Consider the following 21438-nt stretch of genomic DNA (forward strand, 5'->3'; position numbering starts at 1 on the left):
GGAAAAAGGACATTGAAGTTTTTGAAATTTGTTTTCCCAGGACGAGGAGAAGCACAAATCAGCATTTATAAGATCGTTGAATGTGCTAATGTGTTAATGTGATCATTTGGACCCGCTTTGAAGCCGAAATTTGCTTGAATATTGCTTCTTTAATGAGTGATCCAAAAGGCGAACAGTCATTCTGCAATTCAAAAGGGCGCTCCAATTTGGCAAATGAACAAAATGAGAAAGCACAGTCTGTGGTAAACAGGACCCGGCAACACGATTTGTCTATGTATCGTGTGACCAACATCTTTTAAATAAGTGTTCGTGAATCTCGTTTTTAAGCTTTTTTTCCTCAGATTTAAGCTTTTTTTGCCTTGGGAGTATATGAGATGAAAGCTCAAATCTGAAGAAAAAAGCTTAAATCTGTCAAAAAAGGGGAAATCTGAGAGATGTGCTCCATGTTGCCACGGATTTAATCATCGATAAAGTGTTAGAAGCTAAGCGTGTAGGAGGTAAAAAGAGAGAAGAATAAATAGCGGAAGTAGAAGATAGGAAGAGAAGCGAAAAAGTAGTTTGTCAGATTGGTGGAGATCGAAATCGCTTTATTATAATCAACGTGGTATTAGCCGGAGTGATTACTCGCTACAATTATAGTTTAGTTTTTTTGAAACTCGTGAATTGCCTGTGGTAACGATTGGACTTGAGAAGTCAAAGATATCGAAAACCATCGTAAGTGGAAAAAACCAGCTAATTTGTGAACTTTGCCTAAAATCTTGTCTAATTCTATAGGTTAGGTTACGTTGGCAATATCACCTCGTTCACTTGCTTTATTTGCCAATATTGTAGTCGCAAGACGAATCGTAAGTTACCATCAGATAAATATGATTTGTACCTTATTTAAAACATCATTCCTAACTCTAGATTTGCTCTACCAGAGTAACAACCACGTTGATATCTAAAATTAGATTGTTGTGCGCCGAGTATACGAGTCGCCACTGATATTGTAAGTAATAATTGCTTCCCTTTTGAAATTGTATCCTAATAGAAAACCATATTTCTAGCTTTAAAGCATAATAAAAACATTATCGCTAACGGAACGGTGGTGTTGAAATTTCGGCGGCAACAAACTTTAAAGAATATCAACATCCGGATTCGGGAGGAGCAAAATGTCCTGCAACCGAATCGCAAACGTTGATGGAAATGATGAGACGCATCATAACTGCATGATGTGCTCAAAACCTGACGACGAGCAGACCATGGTGGCCTGTGATGTGTGTTCCAGGTGGGGCCATTTTTCGTGTGTCGGAGTGGATTCGTCAATCAAAGATCATCCATGGACATGCGCGGATTGTAGCGCTGCAGCTAAAAAAGGAACGTCATCTCGTTCAAGCAAGTCCGGGATGTCATCAGCTTCACGACTCACTCTTCGGATGAGAAAGTTGGACGAGGAAAAGGACGTGCAAATGCAAATTCTGGACGAAAAGGAAAAAGTGCAGCTAAATAACGTCGCCAAAAAATACGCTTTGCTGGCACAAGAAGCTTTAGCTGAAGACGGCGATGTGAGTGTTCGGAGTAGGAGAAGTTTGAAAAGCACCGACAGTAAGGTACAGCAGTGGTTATACCAAAATCCGGTTCTGCAGATGGGTACGGCAGTGGCAGAAACAACCCAAGCACCATCTGGCATCAATGCAGGTATTGGTAAACAAGCTGGGACCCAGCTGCCAGCAGTCACTTCAACGAACAACGCCGTCTACACTGGAGCAATGAAGAAGAATAGGCCAGGTATGTTGCCGACGACGCAAGTGAACCCCGGTAGTGCCGAAGCTTTGCAGTTCCCTGCATATTTACAGTTTTTGCCACCAAATTCTTTTGTCCCACAAATGACATCCACACTCCACCAACCAATTGTAACGGGAAACAATTACCCGGCTTTTCCCATGGTGTCATATTGTACGGGAGCTCCGATAGTTTCGAGTTTGCCAACCATTGGGACCAAAGTCAAACAACCGAACATTCCCGCCGGCTACAATCAACAATGGGAACCAGTGCCCCCGCCAGTGAATGCCGTGCCATTCCCTGTTGCCCATCCGATTACGTCGATGGCTCACAATCAACCGATGGAATATCAACCGAGATATCAGCATCCGACGAATTACGACCAAGGAGCAAGAGAACACGACGGGAACTGGAATCGATTCCAACGTCAGCTAGCGGCCAGGCAAGTGGGCTATAAGGAGTTACCAGTTTTCAATGGCAATCCCGAGGATTGGTCACAGTTTATTTCCAGCTATCGGAACTCAACCAGTGTTTGTGGCTTTTCGGATTCGGAGAATCTGCTGCGATTGCAGAAGTCGCTCAAGGGAAGCGCACTCGACGCGGTTCGGAGTAATTTATACGAACCTGCGTCGGTTCCACTGGTGATGTCAATGTTGGAGAATTTATTTGGAAACCCGGAACGACTAGTACAAGCTTTGCTGCAGAAAGTCAGAAGCACGCCCGCACCTAAACCCGACCGGCTTGAGACACTCATCAATTTTGGTGTTGCGGTTCAGAACCTGGTGGGCCATATGAGGTCTGCGAATCTACGGTCACATCTGACCAACCCCAGCCTGATGCACGAGCTTGTGCAAAAACTTCCAGCAAATTATCGTCTTGACTGGTCTTTGCACATGAGAAGAATGGACAAAGTGGACTTGGAAGTTTTTTGCGACTACATTTCGGTTCTTGTCTCAGCTGCCAACGATGTTACGTTCACGTATGAAGCTCCATCGAATAGATCAACGAAACCGGAAAAGAAAGATCGAGACACGGCCTTCATTCACACTCATGTTCAACCACAGGAGGCACGTAGTGATCGTTTCACCAAAAAGGAACAACCTCGGCTGCAGAACGAATCAAAACCGTGTTTTGTCTGCCGTAGTACTACGCATCGAATTCGAGACTGCCTGGACTATAAATCGTTAACAGTCCCCGATCGTTGGAAGCTAGTGTCTGAGCACAAGTTGTGCCACAAGTGCCTGATTCCACATGGGAAGTGGATTTGCAAATCGAAGCGCAGGTGTGAGATCGCTGGTTGCGATCAGGAACACCATACCCTACTACACCCAGGTCAACCGAAGGAGAGCTCTTCAGCGACGATTGCATTTCATCAGCAGATGAAATCGGCTACATTATTTCGAATTGTGCCGGTTATTTTGTACAACGGAACAGCCAAACTGCATACATTCGCCTTCCTCGACGATGGTTCGTCGACAACGCTTTTGGAACAATCCGTGGCGGATCAGCTGGGTGTTAATGGTGTTCACCTTCCGCTCTGTATGATCTGGACAGCGAACGTGACTCGACGTGAAAACAGCTCAAAAAAGGTGAATCTCGAGATTTCTGGATTGCGCAGTGAAAAGCGTGTACCACTTCAAGGCGTACGCACGGTTGAAAAACTCGACCTTCCGGTGCAATCGCTTTGCTATGATTATTTGGCTCGACGATATCCCTATTTGGGAAAACTGCCAGTGGACAGTTACCAGGACGCAATCCCGAAAATATTGATTGGACTGGACAATTTCAAGGCTGCAGTTCCAGTAAACAGACGTGAAGGTCAAGCACACGAGCCGGTGGCGTTGAAATCCAGAATAGGATGGACGATTTGTGGCAACGTTAGTGGTTCCAGCAAGTGTTCACAAGTACTGAAGGTTTCTCCGTCTTTGCACATCTCTGAGTGTCCAGAGGATAAAAATCAGCCCAATTTGCACGATCTCGTGAAAGGATTTTTCGCTGTTGAACGCCTGGGCATCTCGGCGACCCCAGTCGCGCAATCAGGAAACGATCGACGGGCGGTGGATATTTTGAACAGAACCACTCGTTTTCGTGAAGACGGGCATTACGAAACGGGCCTACTCTGGCGCTACGATAAGTTTAGCTTTCCCCCGAGCCGTAGTATGGCAGAAAGGCGGAATCAATGCCTACAGCGAAAATTGGGTAAGGATCCCGAGTTACGTGTGAAGGTGAATAAGCAGATACAAGACTACCTGGCCAAAGGGTACGCTCATAAAGCTAGCGAACAGGAGTTAAATGAGTCAGACCCCTACAGAACATGGTATCTTCCGATTAGCGTGGTCACCAACCCAAAGAAGCCTGGGAAACTACGCATCGTCTGGGATGCGGCAGCGAAATCCGGAAACGTTTGTCTGAATGATATGCTCCTGAAAGGTCCGGACATGTTAACTGCGTTGCCGACTGTTTTGTACCGTTTCCGGCAAAGACAAGTGTGCGTTACTGGGGACATTCGAGAAATGTACCACCAGGTGAAAATTCGACGGGAAGATCAGCAAGCGCAGAGATTTTTGTGGTCCGAGGAACCGAATTCGCAACCGGAAGTGTACGTGATGGACGTGGCCACGTTCGGTGCTACGTGCTCACCCTGCTCGGCACAGCACATAAAGAATTGGAACGCTAAACGATGGGAGGAGCAGTATCCAGAAGCAGTCGAGGCCATAATCGAGGGCCACTATGTGGACGACTATGCGGATAGCAGGGACACCCTGGAAGAAGTCGTTGAACTTACCCAAACGGTTCGTATGATACACTCGTCAGCAGGTATGGAGTTAAGGAATTTTCTATCGAATTCGAGTCAAGTTCTCTCTCAACTCGGACAAGAATGTGTTACGGAACCGAAGCAATTTAGCGACAATACAGTGTACCAAAGCGAACGCGTACTTGGTATGACTTGGTACCCAGACAGCGATCAGTTCGGCTACAGAGTTCTGCTACGGGATGATTTGCAACAATTGATTGCCGGAAAATTAATTCTTTCGAAAAGAATGATATTGAAATTCGTCATGAGTCTGTTTGACCCTTTAGGCTTACTTGCGCATTTGTTGATACAGGCCAAGGTGTTGATCCAAACGTTGTGGAGAAACTCTGTGGGCTGGGATGATCCAGTTCCACCGGAGATCGAATCACTATGGACGAGATGGTTAGATGTGTTCCGAGAGATGGATGTAGTGAGAATCCCACGTTGCTACTTTCCCCATTATGCGAAAGATAGTTATCAAACGTTGCAAATGCACGTATTTGTTGATGCAGGAGAGAACGCATATTCAGCTGTGGCATACTTCCGGATAGTTGACTGTGGACAGCCTCGATGTATTTTAGTGTCTTCCAAAGCCAGAGTGGCTCCATTGAAGCCGTTATCAATGCCCCGCTTAGAGCTAGAAGCAGCAGTAATCGGTAGCCGAATGTCAAAATCAATTGCCCAAGGACACTCTATTCCAATCAAGAAAAAGTTCTTCTGGAGCGATTCCAGCACGGTATTGTCATGGATCAAGTCGGATGCCATGAAGTACCGGCCGTACGTGGCGTTTCGAGTGGGTGAAATCCAAGAACTGACCAACGTTGATGAGTGGCGCTGGGTCCCTACCAAAGAAAACGTAGCGGACGAGGCGACAAAATGGGGAAAAGGTCCCTGTTTGAAATCGGATAGCAGATGGTTCATCGGGCCAGAGTTCCTGTACCTTGCTGAAGCGGAATGGCCACAGAAGGTGGTTAAGCCAGTTGAGATCGTCGAGGAACTGCGACCGATACATGTGCATCGAGAAGTGAAGGACCAGCTGTACGATTTAGGAAAGTTTTCCAAGTGGGAACGTCTTTTGCGAACCGTGTCGTTCATGTTCAGTTGGAGGAATCACGTTAGAAAAACTGGCCAGGTGAAAAAAGCAACTACGGTAGGCGAACTGAGACAGATTGACTTCGAGTACGCTGAAAGAGCTCTATGGCGTCTTGCTCAAAGTGAGGCGTACCCGGATGAAATCATCATATTGGAAAAACTCAAGTCGGATCCCAAAAACTTAAGCTGCAAACTGGAGAAAACCAGTCCTCTTCGTAAGCTGTCGCCGTTTGTAGACGAAACGGGAATTATAAGAATGCAGAGCAGAACCGAGTATTCGCCGTTTGCTGCGTATGATGCCAAGTACCCTATCATTTTGCCCAAAGGTCATCGTGTGACGGAGTTGCTAGTAGATTGGTATCACAGAAAATATGCGCATAGTTACGGTGAGACCGTTGTGAACGAGTTGCGGCAAAAGTTCTACATTTCCGAACTCAGAGCCGTTGTACGTCGGGTGGCGAAAGGATGCTGTTGGTGTAAGGTGTACAAGGCGAAACCGGAGGCGCCACGAATGGCGCCTCTTCCGGAAGAACGAGTGACACCGGGAGGAAGGCCGTTTTCCGTAGTAGGCATCGATTACTTCGGTCCATATTCGATCAAGATTGGGCGATCCAACGTCAAGAGGTGGGTGGCCTTATTCACCTGCCTGGTGGTGAGAGCGGTGCACCTGGAAGCGGTCACGTCATTGTCAACTGAAGCCTGTAAGCTTGCTATACGCCGATTCATCGCACGCCGTGGACCCCCACTGAAGGTGTTCAGTGACAATGGCACGAACTTTGTCGGCGCGAGTCGCGAGCTCCGGAACGAAATAAAGATGCTGAATGAAGGGTTAGCTTCGACGTTCACGAACGCGGAAACCGAATGGCTCTTCAATCCCCCTTCCTCTCCGCACATGGGCGGTGCGTGGGAGAGGATGGTGCGCACGGTGAAGGTGGCAATGAATGCTTTACATGAATCTCGTTCTCCGACAGACGAAGTCTTTGTCACTGTTCTTTGTGAAGCGGAATCCATCGTCAACTCCAGGCCGTTGACACACCTCCCCTTGGAAACAGCTGACCAGGAATCTTTGACACCCAACCATTTTTTGCTGCTTAATTCCCATGGTGCTAAACAACCAGAAAAGCGTCCAACCAGCGAACGAGAAGCATTGACCAGCGGGTGGAATCAGTGTCAGAAGCTGCTAGATACGTTCTGGCAAAGATGGGTGAAAGAATATCTCCCAACACTCAATCGAAGGACGAAATGGTACGATGACGTGAAGCCTATAGTAATCGGTGACCTGGTATTCATAGCTGATGATGGTATTCGTAACCGTTGGATCCGTGGCAAGGTTGTACGTACAGTTCCAGGGAAAGATGGAAGAACGCGTCAGGCCTATGTTCAAACAGGAAACATGGGAATCATGAAAAGACCGGTGGCGAAGCTGGCAATCGTGGACGTGAGAGAATCGGGTAAAGCTGCTGATCCGGAGCATCTTTACGGGGCGGAGGATGTTGCCACGGATTTAATCATCGATAAAGTGTTAGAAGCTAAGCGTGTAGGAGGTAAAAAGAGAGAAGAATAAATAGCGGAAGTAGAAGATAGGAAGAGAAGCGAAAAAGTAGTTTGTCAGATTGGTGGAGATCGAAATCGCTTTATTATAATCAACGTGGTATTAGCCGGAGTGATTACTCGCTACAATTATAGTTTAGTTTTTTTGAAACTCGTGAATTGCCTGTGGTAACGATTGGACTTGAGAAGTCAAAGATATCGAAAACCATCGTAAGTGGAAAAAACCAGCTAATTTGTGAACTTTGCCTAAAATCTTGTCTAATTCTATAGGTTAGGTTACGTTGGCAATATCACCTCGTTCACTTGCTTTATTTGCCAATATTGTAGTCGCAAGACGAATCGTAAGTTACCATCAGATAAATATGATTTGTACCTTATTTAAAACATCATTCCTAACTCTAGATTTGCTCTACCAGAGTAACAACCACGTTGATATCTAAAATTAGATTGTTGTGCGCCGAGTATACGAGTCGCCACTGATATTGTAAGTAATAATTGCTTCCCTTTTGAAATTGTATCCTAATAGAAAACCATATTTCTAGCTTTAAAGCATAATAAAAACATTATCGCTAACGGAACGGTGGTGTTGAAATTTCGGCGGCAACACTCCATACTAAAGCCCTAAAATAAAAGTGCGGCAGACTGTCACCGCGGAGTTCCAATCAAACTGTCAAAAGTCGTTCCAATCGAGCATAACCATTTTTACCTTTTCAAATTCGTGGGAGGTATTGTAATCTGTGTGACTGTGACTTTCAATTTCTTAATTGAAATTAATCAAGAATGCAGAGAAAATTCATTGGAGCAAAACGGAAGAAGCACTTCATTTTTATTTTAACAATTGACACAACGGAGAGCAAATTAAATAATATTCACTAAACGAAAATCAACTTCACAATCTGCAACACAGCTGCACATTATCAAGAAGTCATGCGAATGTTTACGTTATTGGCAGTGTTGAAAGATTATAGAAGCTTTTTCAGTGCTGCCAAATCGGTGAGAAATTCAGTCTGCCGCACTTTTATTTTAGGGCTTTACTCCATACGGTTTGAATAGCGTTGCCACCGTCTGGTGGTAAAAGGGCCCACAGTTATATTTATTTTTTTTTTGAAGTAATTTGTACGGAAAAGCTATATTTATCGATCGGGTCAAATTTGAACAATATTTCCTTTTTGTAAAGGTCGGTGGAAACCAATGAGGTACGTACAGTAAAAATTTATACAGGTTGGGTGGAAATATCTCTGGTTAGTGGTGGATGAATTTTGACAATAATTTTATAAACATAATATATGATCTATGAATCAGTCTTAATAAGTTTCAAAATTGAGGGAAAAAACTGGTTGGGGTGTGTGAATCACGCATGTCAAACTAGGGGTTCGCGGGCCGCATGCGGCCTACCTCAATGTGGCCCGCTTAGCCGTCTCAGAAATTATCAAAGAAAGAAAAATAATGTTTGTATTTGTTTCTTATCTACGTTAAAATAATATCTACATATGTTACGTTTTTCCACTAATTCCAGCTGCGGCCCGTCATTCTACAGAAAATTTAACGCACACCTCGACGAGTTTAACATGCCTGGTGTAAATACAACAACCGAAATAGAACTGAATATTAAAGTTATTTAGCCCCTATAAGTATACATTTTTTGGAAAAAAAAATCCTCAACAAAAAGTTTTCGTTGAACAAAGTCAGTTCAAAAAAGTACTGAAAATATTTTTTTTTAGTCTCTACGCTATGCAATTTTAATGTTTAATAGTAATTGTTTATTCATTATAAAAAAAAACATTACGCATGTGTTGCTTCGATGAAACGAATCTCAACACTCCTCCTCAGCACACGCATTCCGCAGGCTTCTAATTGTCTCCGGCGGCTTCTCCTGAAGATGGGGCTACTCCTCTTCAACGCTCTCGCCCCTGTTACAACTCGAGTACCTCTGATGGCACCACATCGATGACCAGCTTCCATTCCACCTCGACGCCTTTCCTGAGGCCTGACGTTTCTAATGGTCCAGCTCGACGACCTTCACTTGGCTTTCCAGTCCGACGACCTTCCATGGCACCGGCTTAACGACCTTCCGTGGTACCCCGCTCGTAAGTCCTCCAGTGGCTCCTGGTTCGACGACCACCACCTGGTGTAGGATACAGATGTAGTACGATACAGCGTCTTAAAATAAAAATACTATTGGTTTTGATTAACCTATTCTTGACAACGAGTATTCTTGCAGTAGTGTGTAAATATCGTTTTTGGAGGAGACACTCCTGACTTGACGACGTTCTATTGCTTTCGGTACGACAACCTACCAGTGGCTCTGGTCTCGACTCCCTTGCTGGCATCGGTCCGACGATCTTCCAGTGGCTCCGGTTCGACGACCTTTTTGGTTTCAACTCGACGCTCTTAATTTGGTCCGATGCCTCACCAATGGCACTACGACCTTCCCTTGGCTCCCGACTATGCCCAAAGTGCTTCTTACAACAGGTTATGGGCCCAGCCAGCACTAGTGGAAAGGAGAAGAAGCGGAATCAACAGTGGCAAAAAGAGCCAGCGCCGAAGGACAACGAGCCGAAGCCCGGAAAGACAACGAACAAGGAACCATTGGGAGGTTATCGAGGCAGGAACCAGAGCCACTGGAAGGTCGTCGATGCAGAGCCATATGGAGGTCGTTAAGCTGCGCCACTGAAAGGTCGGCAAGCCGGCGACCATGGAAGGTTGTTGAACAAGGAGCCAACTGAAAGATCATCGATTCGGGAAGCCAGGTGGAGGTCGACAAGCCAGGAAACACGAGAGGTCGTAGGTCAGGTGCCATGGAAGGTCGTTTGGTCAGATTCTTGGAAGGTCGGCGAGTCGGAAGCCAGAGGAAGGTCGTCGTGCCATTGGTGAGGCGTTGGCCTAAAATAAGAGCGTCGAGCCGGAATCAAACTAGGTCGTCGGACCAGTGTCACTGGGAGGTCGTCGGACCGTTGATTCCGCTTCTCCTCCTTTCCACTAGTGGTGGGCTCATAACCTGTTGTAGAAAGCACTTTGGGTAGTGGAAAGGAGAGACTACCTTAAATACTAAACCATTTCTATGGTTACGATTACTAATTATTCATTATAAACTAACATCATGCGTGTGTTGCTCGATGAGATGAAGCTCATCAGTTTTATTTTTAAAAACCAAAATCAGATCATATTCTATGGAAATAAATCGCTAAAATGTATACTATTGAGAAGGATGTCAAAGGTAAAAAAATCATATAAGGACATTTAATGTAGTCGGGTGTGCCAGAGGTCAAAGAGTTTTTAAGTACATAGTAGGCGACTAAGCTCAACATTCAAGTGTACAACGTACTTTTTATCGGGATTTTATCCCGAAGGATGATTCATCCCTCAAAACGTAGGTACATGTGTTGAAGTTTTTCTCTTAAACTTTTGATATCCATTACCAATACCAGCATTTTGAATATACATTTAGGAGATTTATAACGGAACAGACAGAAGAAAAGAGCCCTACTCCAAAAAAAAGATTGCAGTTGTTAAACGCTATTGGCGCGATGGCGTAAGAAAACTATTTATGAAAATAATAACATCAATAAGGCTTGTTCATATAGTGAATACTGGATACTGAAACATAGAGCTATTCATTCTATTCATTGAATTCGTTAAGAATTGTATATCGACAAAGCAAAACTAACGTAAACAGTAGAAAATGCAAGAGGAACGAAAACCAGACAACGACCCCCGGAATGTATAGAATAAAGCTCTTTTCTTATCCCCATCCTACACAGAAAAACAGAACAAAAGTACACAATACAAAACCTCCATCTCAATGTACATATTCAATCCGACGGAATAGGTTCGCCTTCTGCCAAACCGGAATCGTCGGTTCACCATTTCCAGGGACCAGACAGGAGTGGGAAGCAGAATGCACATCGTACTCCACTGTATTCGCCTAGCTAGATGGCTGATGTTGTTCAGCTTGTGTGGTTCAAAAGCAATGAAAGCTCGAGCAAAACATGTTTTACTTTTCCTCAACAAGAGAGAGTCAAAACACACAACAGTCACAGCACAGCGCAAACATAAGTACTACACACACAAAGAGATATCCTCGCCTCATCCTTAGTCATGCAAAAGCTTCGACAAAACTAAATCATCCATTTCGCAGCTCCAGGGCCACCCCAAAACGAACCGAAAACCACCCTTTTTGTTGAAACATGAGGGGGTTGGGAAAATGTCGTTGGAAAGTTCAGGCGAAGGCCTGCATGGTGTATTCGAGAAGCGTAAAACCGACCATCATCGAGGCGGACAACGAACAGAGGAGCAAACGAACAAAACGAATGAAAATACATGCTCTCATCACGAGAACACACTATAGAGGTAGGTACTACCTAGTACTACCTACCTAACTACTGACACAGCTTCTATTCATGCTTCGATGGACCAAATAGCCATATAATAGAAAGGCCAACAGAAGAAGCATTCATGCAATCCTCGTGGCTCAGCTCAAACTTTCCCTCGTTGCCTCTCATTCCACCAACGAGCTAGAGAAAGCTGCCATACAAAGGATTCAGGATATTCGTTAGGCAAACAATTTCGGGCGATATTTTGTCGTCACATTTTTGGCGCAGTGTCAGACGGACTAACAGCTGATTTTTCATATTTGAAGGCAGTAAAGCAAATAATAATCGCAGACACCAGATACCCAGACTGACCACTGAAGGCTGATTTTGGCACTTGTTCCGCAGCGCTATCTACGGGTTATCGTGAAACTAACGGCCACATACACAAAAGGAAAAATCTCGATATATCACACACACATTTGCATTGTGCTATTTGATTTTTACATCTAGCGATGAACACGGTCGTTTAAGAACCGTTTTTGAATTGGAGCGCATTAACCAAATGTGGTTGGAAATCCACCATAAAGCTTATAAAAAATACATCGACTTCGACAGAAATGAAAATTGAATTAATACTTGAGATTTTCTGCACCACTTCCTTATCGCGTTGTGGTTGAAAAATAACCATTTTATGACATCTTTGGCTTCATTTGTGAAGATCACTTTCAACTGCAAGATTTCGTTAACCCCGAAACCTCCGTCAAGGGTAAGTTCAAGTTTCCCGAGTAGAAAAATATTGTGATAAACCCAATTATTTGTAAATAGTTATAAAACGATCTAGGACTTGTTGAGAAAACAACAAATGACATCGTAAAAACATTCCACTGATTGTATATTGCAAAACTACAGTAAGGTACACCGGGGTAAGTGTGGACGCGGGGTAAGTGTGGACGATGGCTATAAAAACAATACTGTCCACTATTTTTTCAAACTTTTGATGCAGAATGTTCAATTTACTTGTAATCTATCCAATAACTGGAAAAAAGATACGATTCAGACAATAACGGATGTTTACAGCGACTTTTTTGGAATTTTCTATTTTCAACTATGATGTCGAGTTGATGTGCATCGTTTTCAATTGCAAATTTCTCCTAAACTAGCTGGCTCTCGATGAAAAACTCTACAATGAAACAATCCTTACATTCCAAACAACCAGTTAGAAAAAGAAACGGCGGTTAAAAATTAAGAAAAAAGAGTTTATTTACAAAAAACTGAAATTTTGTCTCCAACCCCTACCTGGGGTAAGTGTGGACGGCTTTAAAAAGACTTGATGTTTACACATTTTTTCAATTTTCTGTCCTTCATCCTTCATGAGTTGTATTATTTAGCTATATTTAGCATTCGGATCATGAAAATTTTGGTGAAATACTTGTTTATTCTGTGCTTTTGATAAAATCGGATCTCGTGTGTTGTGACATAAATTACACACATAATTATAGTATCATGAACTATTTTCAAAATTTTGGACGGTTCGAGCAATAAAGTAACGTATTCAACCAAGAAAACACAAATTTTTGAAAATTTCCTGAGAAATCAGAGGGAAAATCTACCGTCCACACTTACCCTATAAAGCGGGGTAAGTGAAGACACCAGCAGTCTATAACGATTTACGTGATAACTTTTTTCGCTTTGCTTCTATCGAGCTCCTCTCTTCAGCTTGTGTAAACAACATGTTCTGCATCACATTGAACGTCAATTTATCAAAATTGCCCCACTGCTGATTTTTTAATGATTTTTTAAAGTTGAACTATACGAAAACCCGTCCACACTTACCCCGGTGTACCTTATATTAAATGTGGCTTTAAATTATATTACTGTTTAGAACTGTTAAATCAGTTAAATCAGTTAAATAAAAACTGTTATTCTTACAAAATTTTGTTGAACAATCAGTTTCAGTTAGAGTTTCTCAAAACCTAGCCGAATTGCAGCATTTATAGAGGTTTACAAAAACTGAATAAAACAAAAGTAGAGGTGATATTTACAAAATTTGTAAAGCAATGTTTTGTTAACAGAAGAAGCTTAATGAAAATCGCAACAACAAAATATACCATTAAGTCACCTTCTACAACAAAAAACCGGTGTCAGATTTTTATTTACTTTTTTCTCCAATAAATCTTAAAACTTCCTTTTCTTTTAAAAATTTAGTAACATTCGAGAAATGTCTTCTTTTCAAAATATATAACTAAACTTGGATATCAAACTAGCCCTTTTACCGCCCACTGGAAGAGGCAGTTGTGGAAAAAGTATTTTTAGCTTCGAGATGATGCATTTTTCTGCAAATTTAGTACAATTTCTAACAAAGTGCGTTGGTTGACATAATGATGATTCTTGACAAACTATCTCAATTATCCGAGTCTGTTTAGTAAGAATAGCTTAGCTTTTCCTGTTCTGTTGTTAAGTTATTTTTTCATTATTATTTTTTTGGTTAAATTTCCAACCATTTTTTGAATATCGCACGTGTAATTGATTTTATCCATGGGTAAAATAAAACAAACGTGAATTCGTCACATCAAAATCAAAACATAAAATGAATTCACTCACACAGACATACGATATATGACATTCCATAAAACGACAAGAAAATAAAAATGACTTTCGTTTGCATCAAGCTAATACTGTTCTTTTACCATTCAAAATTCGTTTTGGTGGTGTGGAAAAGCATTGAAATCGATATATTTGTTTAGTTTAAGCGAAATTATTTCTTATTTACTGAGCATCGGTTAAGGAACATTAAAATGACCCTTATTCAAAATTATAGTTTTTTGAAGAATGATTCAGTTAGTAAACTAATTACTTTCGAAATATGGTTTTAACAAAACTTTGAATCAAAGAATTTGGTTGAATGTCAAAGGTGAAAAAATTTCGGAAGCAAAGAGAAATGGATTTGAAACATACATTTTGAAATATTCCAAATTCAGTGTAGTTTTTCAACAATTTTTTTTCGAATAAAAGATTTTTAAGTTGACATTTCTCACGAGCACTTGCTCTCGTGTACGGATTAAGATGGGAAAAAAGGTCTAAAAACATGGTCGCTTTTAAGGTTAATTTTCCAGTCAAGTCCAGAATTATGCCAAAATCTCGCGTGAGCTTTCATTACGTCGTATGAAACAAAATGTAAACAAACAGTTTGACAAATTGACTTAAACTAGTAGCAACTTCTTTCCATTTAGAATATTTGTAGCCTGGACAACATATTCTATATGCGAAATACAAATTTTAAAGTTGTGTTGATAACTTTTGAAGCAATTTTCGGTGAATTTTCAAGATGTTTCATACGACGTAATGAAAGCTAGCTCACGCGAGATGGTCATTACAGTTGTTTTTTGACATTTTTCACGCACATTTGAGCAAGGAAAAATACCCGGTCGACAAACACGGTCGTTTCTGAGGTTATTTTTCCAAAATTTAGAAGTTTTAGTGAAACTACCAGCATTATATCACGAACACTTCTGTAGAGAATAGATGTAATGGATAATTGATATCTGAAAATAATTCTAGTGTTTGGTAAATTTCGATTGAAAATGAGTATTCTTTATGAAGCGTGTAAATATCGTTTTGGAGGGAGAACCATAGAAACGAAAAGTTTGTCAACAGTCAGTCTATTAACGAATTTTGAAGGCAACGGGCGCGACTGTTTCATTCCAAATGGAAGTCGTCCGGAAGTTTCCGGAGAAGAATCCGACATTGGCACAGTCGTGACTCCTCGGATCAGTGAGGCGACAACTTCCAGCGGCAAATAGAATTGAAGATCATATCAATACATTCACCACATTTAAATATTTTTCGATATATTTCAATAACTTATTTCATACCTCAAACCTATCTAGGAACGAGCCAAGAAACAATAAAGATAAATTAAAATTCAAGTTTTTCAAGGAGTTATAAATAGTTTGTCTTCTTGGTCGCAGTCATCCTTTCAGATTAGGACGAACAATTCCGAACTCAATGATTTATTTCATAACTGCCATTGTAATTTTCATACTGTTACTCAGGCGGATAAATTAATTTTGAAATCAAAACTGAATCTCAAAATTAATTGGCTCTGAACTAAGGACCGCTATAACGTTGCGTTTGTATTTTTTTTTCATCTCAATCGATCAACAGTCATTGTTTGTATAACATTCTTCTCTTATTATGATACAGTAAATTAAAGTAAACAATTAACATTGAAGACAAAAACGATAATGAAAATATTTGAGATAGAATTTCAAATCCTAATAGGTGATTCAATCAAGACGGGTTTCATTTGGCTTGTTAATTATCAAGTTTAATTTTTTTTCTTGATGACGCACAGTAGTTTCACGATGCCCCGACAGATGGCGTATAATTCTGGGCGACTTGTAGTTGTATGGATTCAAGTGCCACTGATCAGTCTGGGTATCTGGTGTCTGCGTAATAATTCAGATAGTTCATGCATTGCCGATGTACAGGCGCCTTATGTTCCCTTAGAAGAAAATCTTTGGCATTTAAATGATAGTATAACTGAAGGCGCTTTCTTGATGTGCACCCACAAACCAGATTTTTTCGTTCTAATTAAATTGATCAACGTATTTCCGAATATCTATCTGATCAGCTGTTAACTTCAGGTATGTCACGTGTGAAACGTTTCAGCACCGCAAGAAAACAGAAATCATTCACTCTGTCCATCGTCAGCGATAAGCCGAGAGCCGCATTATCATCGAAACGTTTGTTTAGAAAGCGTGCGCCTCTCTACTTAATTTGATTGTTTAATGTGCCTCGCTTAGCAATACCTACTGCTGGCTTAATAATGGAAATTGATGCCCTCTTCGTGCGGCAGTAGTTGGGGATTGGTTTAATCAGTAGTTCCCACGTAAATTCAGATTCGAAAAGGGAATCAATCGGATCGACCATGTTTTCAAAACAAGGAAATACAAAGTTGCATGGATTGCTTAATTTTTCTGTTTTCTGTTTGGCAAGATGTCAAAAAACGAGCAATAGATGTACAAATGTTAGCATTTTTCAATGCCGTAAAAAACTTTACCCACTATGACGGATTGGCTTATGCCATATTCGTTTTCATCCTGGTGGTGCACCGGTAGTGCACCAAGTGCTGTCAAAACGTTTTTTTTATATGAAGATGACAGCAGTTGGTGCACAACCATCTTTCCACCAGATGAAAACGAATATGGCATTAGTAATATCACCTACAAGCTTTATATAGTTTTTATTCTCCAGTGGTTCTTCTATACCAGTGATCGGCAACATTTTGAGTCTGCAGAAGAGCCAAAAATTTCAAATTATCAAAATTTCTGAGTTTGAAAGAGCCAACTTAAAGATTTATTGTTTTTGAAAAATCAATCCCACATTTTATAAAAATAACTTTAAAATCATTGGATATTTTTTCTAACCTGTTTCTGATTACCATTAAGTACATGGATTCTCTTCTGGATCGTCTACTTTTCTAAGGTGATTTGATTTTATATCAATTTTAATACGTCGGCAAAATCGGATCAATAAAATTCAGAATTCATATCAAGCTTAACACGTTGACGGACAGTACAAACAAGTGAAATTCGAAAATTGACACTATATGCATAAACATGCATTCTTGAATTGCGACGAATCAGAGGGATACGACGGAGGAGGGTACACCTACCCTACTAAATTTTTTTTCGAAAACATGACACTAGGCTTCTACTTGTACGCTGGTAAAATGCACATTTGTGCTGCTACAGCCGCAGTGTCTAAAAACGACCGTTTCGTATTGGACGGCTATTGCCGTCATGTCACATAGTGAAGGTAGGCACAGTAAAACAAATCAATTGGAAATTAATCGACGAAAGCGCGGTTTCACGCGACCTCAGTAGAATTATGTGGCAAAATATTTTTGTTACGGCCGATACTTTTGCGAGAAATATGGTCCAATGTTTGAATGAAATGCATCAAATCGAACAGTTTTTGAAATCAATTGGTGTTTTTCAAAATTTGTCAATTGATTTTGCACTGACGAATGATTTTCACGACTTCAATGTACTGCTTTTCTACAAAGTGTTGTATGAAATTTGCTATGCGCATGCACCTCTTTCAGTGTATCGCACTTCTTCGGAAAGAGAATTTCCCGAGTGGTTTGATAAGCATCTGATTGCTTTATATAAGAAGAAAAAGAAAGCTTACAACCATATGAAAAACACTCGGTTGATCGAGGATAAAGAAACTTATAAAGAGATCCAAAGAATGTTCAAAGATGCACATCGTGAATCCTATTCGGTATATATTTCAAAAATCGAAAGAGAAATTAAATCCAATCCACGCCAGTTTTGGAAATTCGTCAATTCGAAAAAGAAAAATAAACAGAAGTTCGTAAACATAAAGCATAGAGGCAGTACTTCTACGGATTCTCAAGGCTCCGCCCAACTTTTTGCAGATTTTTTTAAAACAAGTTACCAGTCATCGGAAGCCTCTGGTTTATTAGTAACTCCACAAGACCCCCTAGTAAATGAGATTAGTTTGACGATTCTCGAAATCGAGGCAGGTATCCAAGATCTAGACCCTACTAAATTATCTGGTCCTGATGGAATACCGAACACGTTGATCAAAGCTTGTTGCAGCGAATTGGCGCGCCCTTTGATGTTATTGTTCAATTCATCGCTACGTGCAGGATTATTTCCATCCATTTGGAAGCTGTCACGAGTTACTCCAATTCATAAAAAAGGATCGAAACATTTGGCAGAGAACTACAGAGGAGTGGCTATACTCTCAGCATTACCCAAACTCTTCGAAAAGCTAATTTATCAGCGGCTTTATCCTATAATCGAGCACAGAATTTCGCCTTGCCAACACGGTTTCTTTAAGAAACGGTCAGTGGTAACGAATTTGTGCGAGTTCACTACCCGTGTATTGGATTGGATGGTTAAGGGATATCAAGTGGACTGCATTTACACTGATATGTCAAAAGCCTTTGACGTAGCAGGAATCGACGAAATCTTGGAAGCGTCTTCAAAAATAGGTATCGGAGGAAACATTCTTAGTTGGATAAAGACCTACCTAATGAACAGACGACAATTCGTATCGGTAAATTCAATTAGTTCGGAACCATACAAAGCGTCTTCAGGAGTACCTCAAGGTAGTCACTTGGGACCCCTTCTCTTCATTCTATTGATGAACAGCTTACCAGAAGTGCTTTCGGACGCATTCGTGCTTATCTATGCCGACGATGTAAAATTATTCATGCCTGTTAAAAGGATTAATGATTGCGAAAAACTTCAACGTGATGTGGATGCGTTCACAGATTTTACGACCAGAACAAAACTGAAACTGAACGGCTCAAAATGCGCAGTCATATCATTTACGAGGAGCTTCACACCGATCCAGCATACTTACTCTCTAGGCGGAGAAGACATAAGCAGAGTTTTCAGCGTACAAGATTTGGGCGTTAAACTGGATTCCGGATTGACTTTCAAGGACCACATAAATAGCCTAGTATCAGACGGACTTGCACTTTTCGGAGTCGTGAGGCGGTTTGCTGGAGAGCTGGAAGACCCCTACACAATAAAAAGCCTGTACGTTAGCATGGTAAGATCGAAATTCGACTTTGCGAGCATAGTTTGGAGACCAATGTACCATGTGCATATAAATCGATTGGAAGCCGTCCAGAAGCGATTCGTGAAATTCGCAGTTAGGAATCTTGGTTGGGCCGACGACATGCCAGAGTATAATAATCTGTGTCACTTGTTGGATCTGGATTTGTTAGAGCACCGGCGCCGCATCAACGATTTTTTATTCTTTTTAAAAATAGATCGAGGTATCGTGAATTCGACCTTTTTGAGTTCCCGATTGACGGCTAATTCCAGTACCTTGGTGTGCAGACCGGTCCGGAGCTCCTAAGCTTGGAGTAGTACCGGTGAGCCACCAGATCACAAGCTGCCGGAGGAATCACACACTGCTTGACTGGCCCGCTGCTCGTCGACCGACGGACTCGCTGACTGACGTACACGCTCGTGGCGGAAGACCAAGTGCGTGTTTAATCCATTCACACATCCCCTTCCTATCCCGAAAAAAAAAACAATAGTACAATTTCAAAGAAACGATTTTTTTATAGCTATTTGGAATAAAATATCCTTGATATTACTCGTTTATTAATATTATCCCCAAGCAAAAGATAAATTAACATGATCAGATAAAAAAGTTTCACTATATAGACAGGATGGATCGTTGTGGTTTTATGCCTAGTCGTCCATCGTTTGTTTGCGTTTTGTTTACTCATTACTCACCACAAATTTAATACACGGCAAACATAATCTATGAAACGGTGTTGTTATTCAGCCATTACTTATTCGCTTTGAGAAAACCAATATTTGAAACGATAAAAACAATAATAATACAATATTTTATCTTCAGAATGTGGTTCATTTTGAACCCAGTTTATCCACTCACATTATGTTAAGGATCTCTCGTTTGTTCCGTTTTTGGAGGAAAATTGAACTCGTGGACAGGAAACAATATTTTGTTAGTTATCTGGATCGTTTTAAATTAGAACAACCTTTCGTTCGATAACACCGGAAAGAAGGCTGGCCAGGAGACAATACCTGCAGTAGCCAACAACATCACGCTACAGGAAGCGATCCCTGATCCCTAGCGGAAAGATACCATCGAGATTGGACCATTACACAATCCTCTTAATTTCCTCAAAAATAGAATAAACTCTAACAGTTTAGTCGTCGCGACGATTACGGCTCCCCCTCTTACTTACACAACAAAAGTGGAATAAATACCCGGCACAAAAAAAAAAAATGATCGTTACTGGAATTGTCAAATCAGTTATCATTTTCACATATCTATCGTTATTATTCATGCAAAAGATAGACAAGTTATCATTATCACTAGTGATCGAATTGGTTGCAAAAGAATAAGTTTAGAAAGTTGCAAACCACCACGGAATCTAACTTTTAATGCAAGATTGAATCACCCACATTCATTGACTCGCTACAGAGACGATCTCATCCACATTCAGTCATTTGTTTTTTTTTTAATCTCATTGATTGTCAACTAACCAAATAATTATGTTTTCACGCATTTTTTTATCTTACTTCTCTTGATCATTCATTTTTAAGTAGGCTTTTCAATAGATCAAAAATTTCAACAAAAATCTTCCCGCTTTTTCTCATTCTATTTCATGGTCAGTCTCACTTATATTTCAAACTGCTAGCCATAATCTCGTTTTTATTTGAATTTCAAAGGTGTTTTCTTGAATCTTTATGATTATCACAATTTAATCCTCTTAAACTTCAAGGTTTTTATTTATCAAACTTGCCGTACTAACTTAAGCTGCTCACTTGGTGTAAATGATGACTTTTGGCTTGGTTGATGCAATGGTGAGTTTTTCGCGTTTAAGTTTTTCATTTTTTTAACTTTCCTTTCAATTTTGAATTTAAAACAATTCATCCAAGCAGTTCCTCGTCTTGCGTCACTGTTCACTTTATTTTCTCAATTTGTCAATTTCTCAAAGCAATTAAAATTGAAAACAATTTGTTGAAGCTGTCCTTCTCATGCGTCATTGCTCTATTCTTTCTAAAGATGCCTCTTCAAATCGTTTTGTCATAAATTTGATCAGATACCAAGGCTGTCTTTTAAACACATTGTCAAGTAGTCCACTCACTTGCAATTTAAACAATTCATTCGAGTTGCCCACTTCATGTTTCGTTATTAACATAAACAGATCTTTCAATCAACATGATTCCTCATCCTATTGTTCACTCTTCCTCAATGGAAAAACAGTCCTTTCCAATTTTCGATTTTTTCCCACAATCCTAAGCTTTTTTATACTCGCATTAAGTCTGAACCATTATTTGAGCCGTCCTTTCGACACGCTTCAAAGTTCAGTCTAATTTCACCTTGTCCTTTTAAAAC

At 40.8% G+C, this 21438-nt stretch overlaps 1 protein-coding gene across 1 annotated transcript; it reads left to right on the forward strand.

Moving 5' to 3' along the window:
- Positions 1-1151: 1151 nt before the first annotated feature.
- LOC129749395 (uncharacterized) lies at positions 1152-7211 on the forward strand. Its single transcript, XM_055744360.1, has one exon. It carries the CDS (start codon positions 1152-1154, stop codon positions 7209-7211), a length of 6060 nt encoding a protein of 2019 aa, XP_055600335.1.
- Positions 7212-21438: the final 14227 nt, after the last annotated feature.

The sequence above is a fragment of the Uranotaenia lowii genome, chromosome 2 (genome assembly GCF_029784155.1).
Source record: "Uranotaenia lowii strain MFRU-FL chromosome 2, ASM2978415v1, whole genome shotgun sequence".
Taxonomy (NCBI): Eukaryota; Metazoa; Arthropoda; class Insecta; order Diptera; family Culicidae; genus Uranotaenia; species Uranotaenia lowii.

Bases quoted from the DNA above. Each gene is read 5' to 3' on its own strand.
- LOC129749395 (XM_055744360.1), top strand. From the start codon at position 1,152: ATGTCCTGCAACCGAATCGCAAACGTTGATGGAAATGATGAGACGCAT.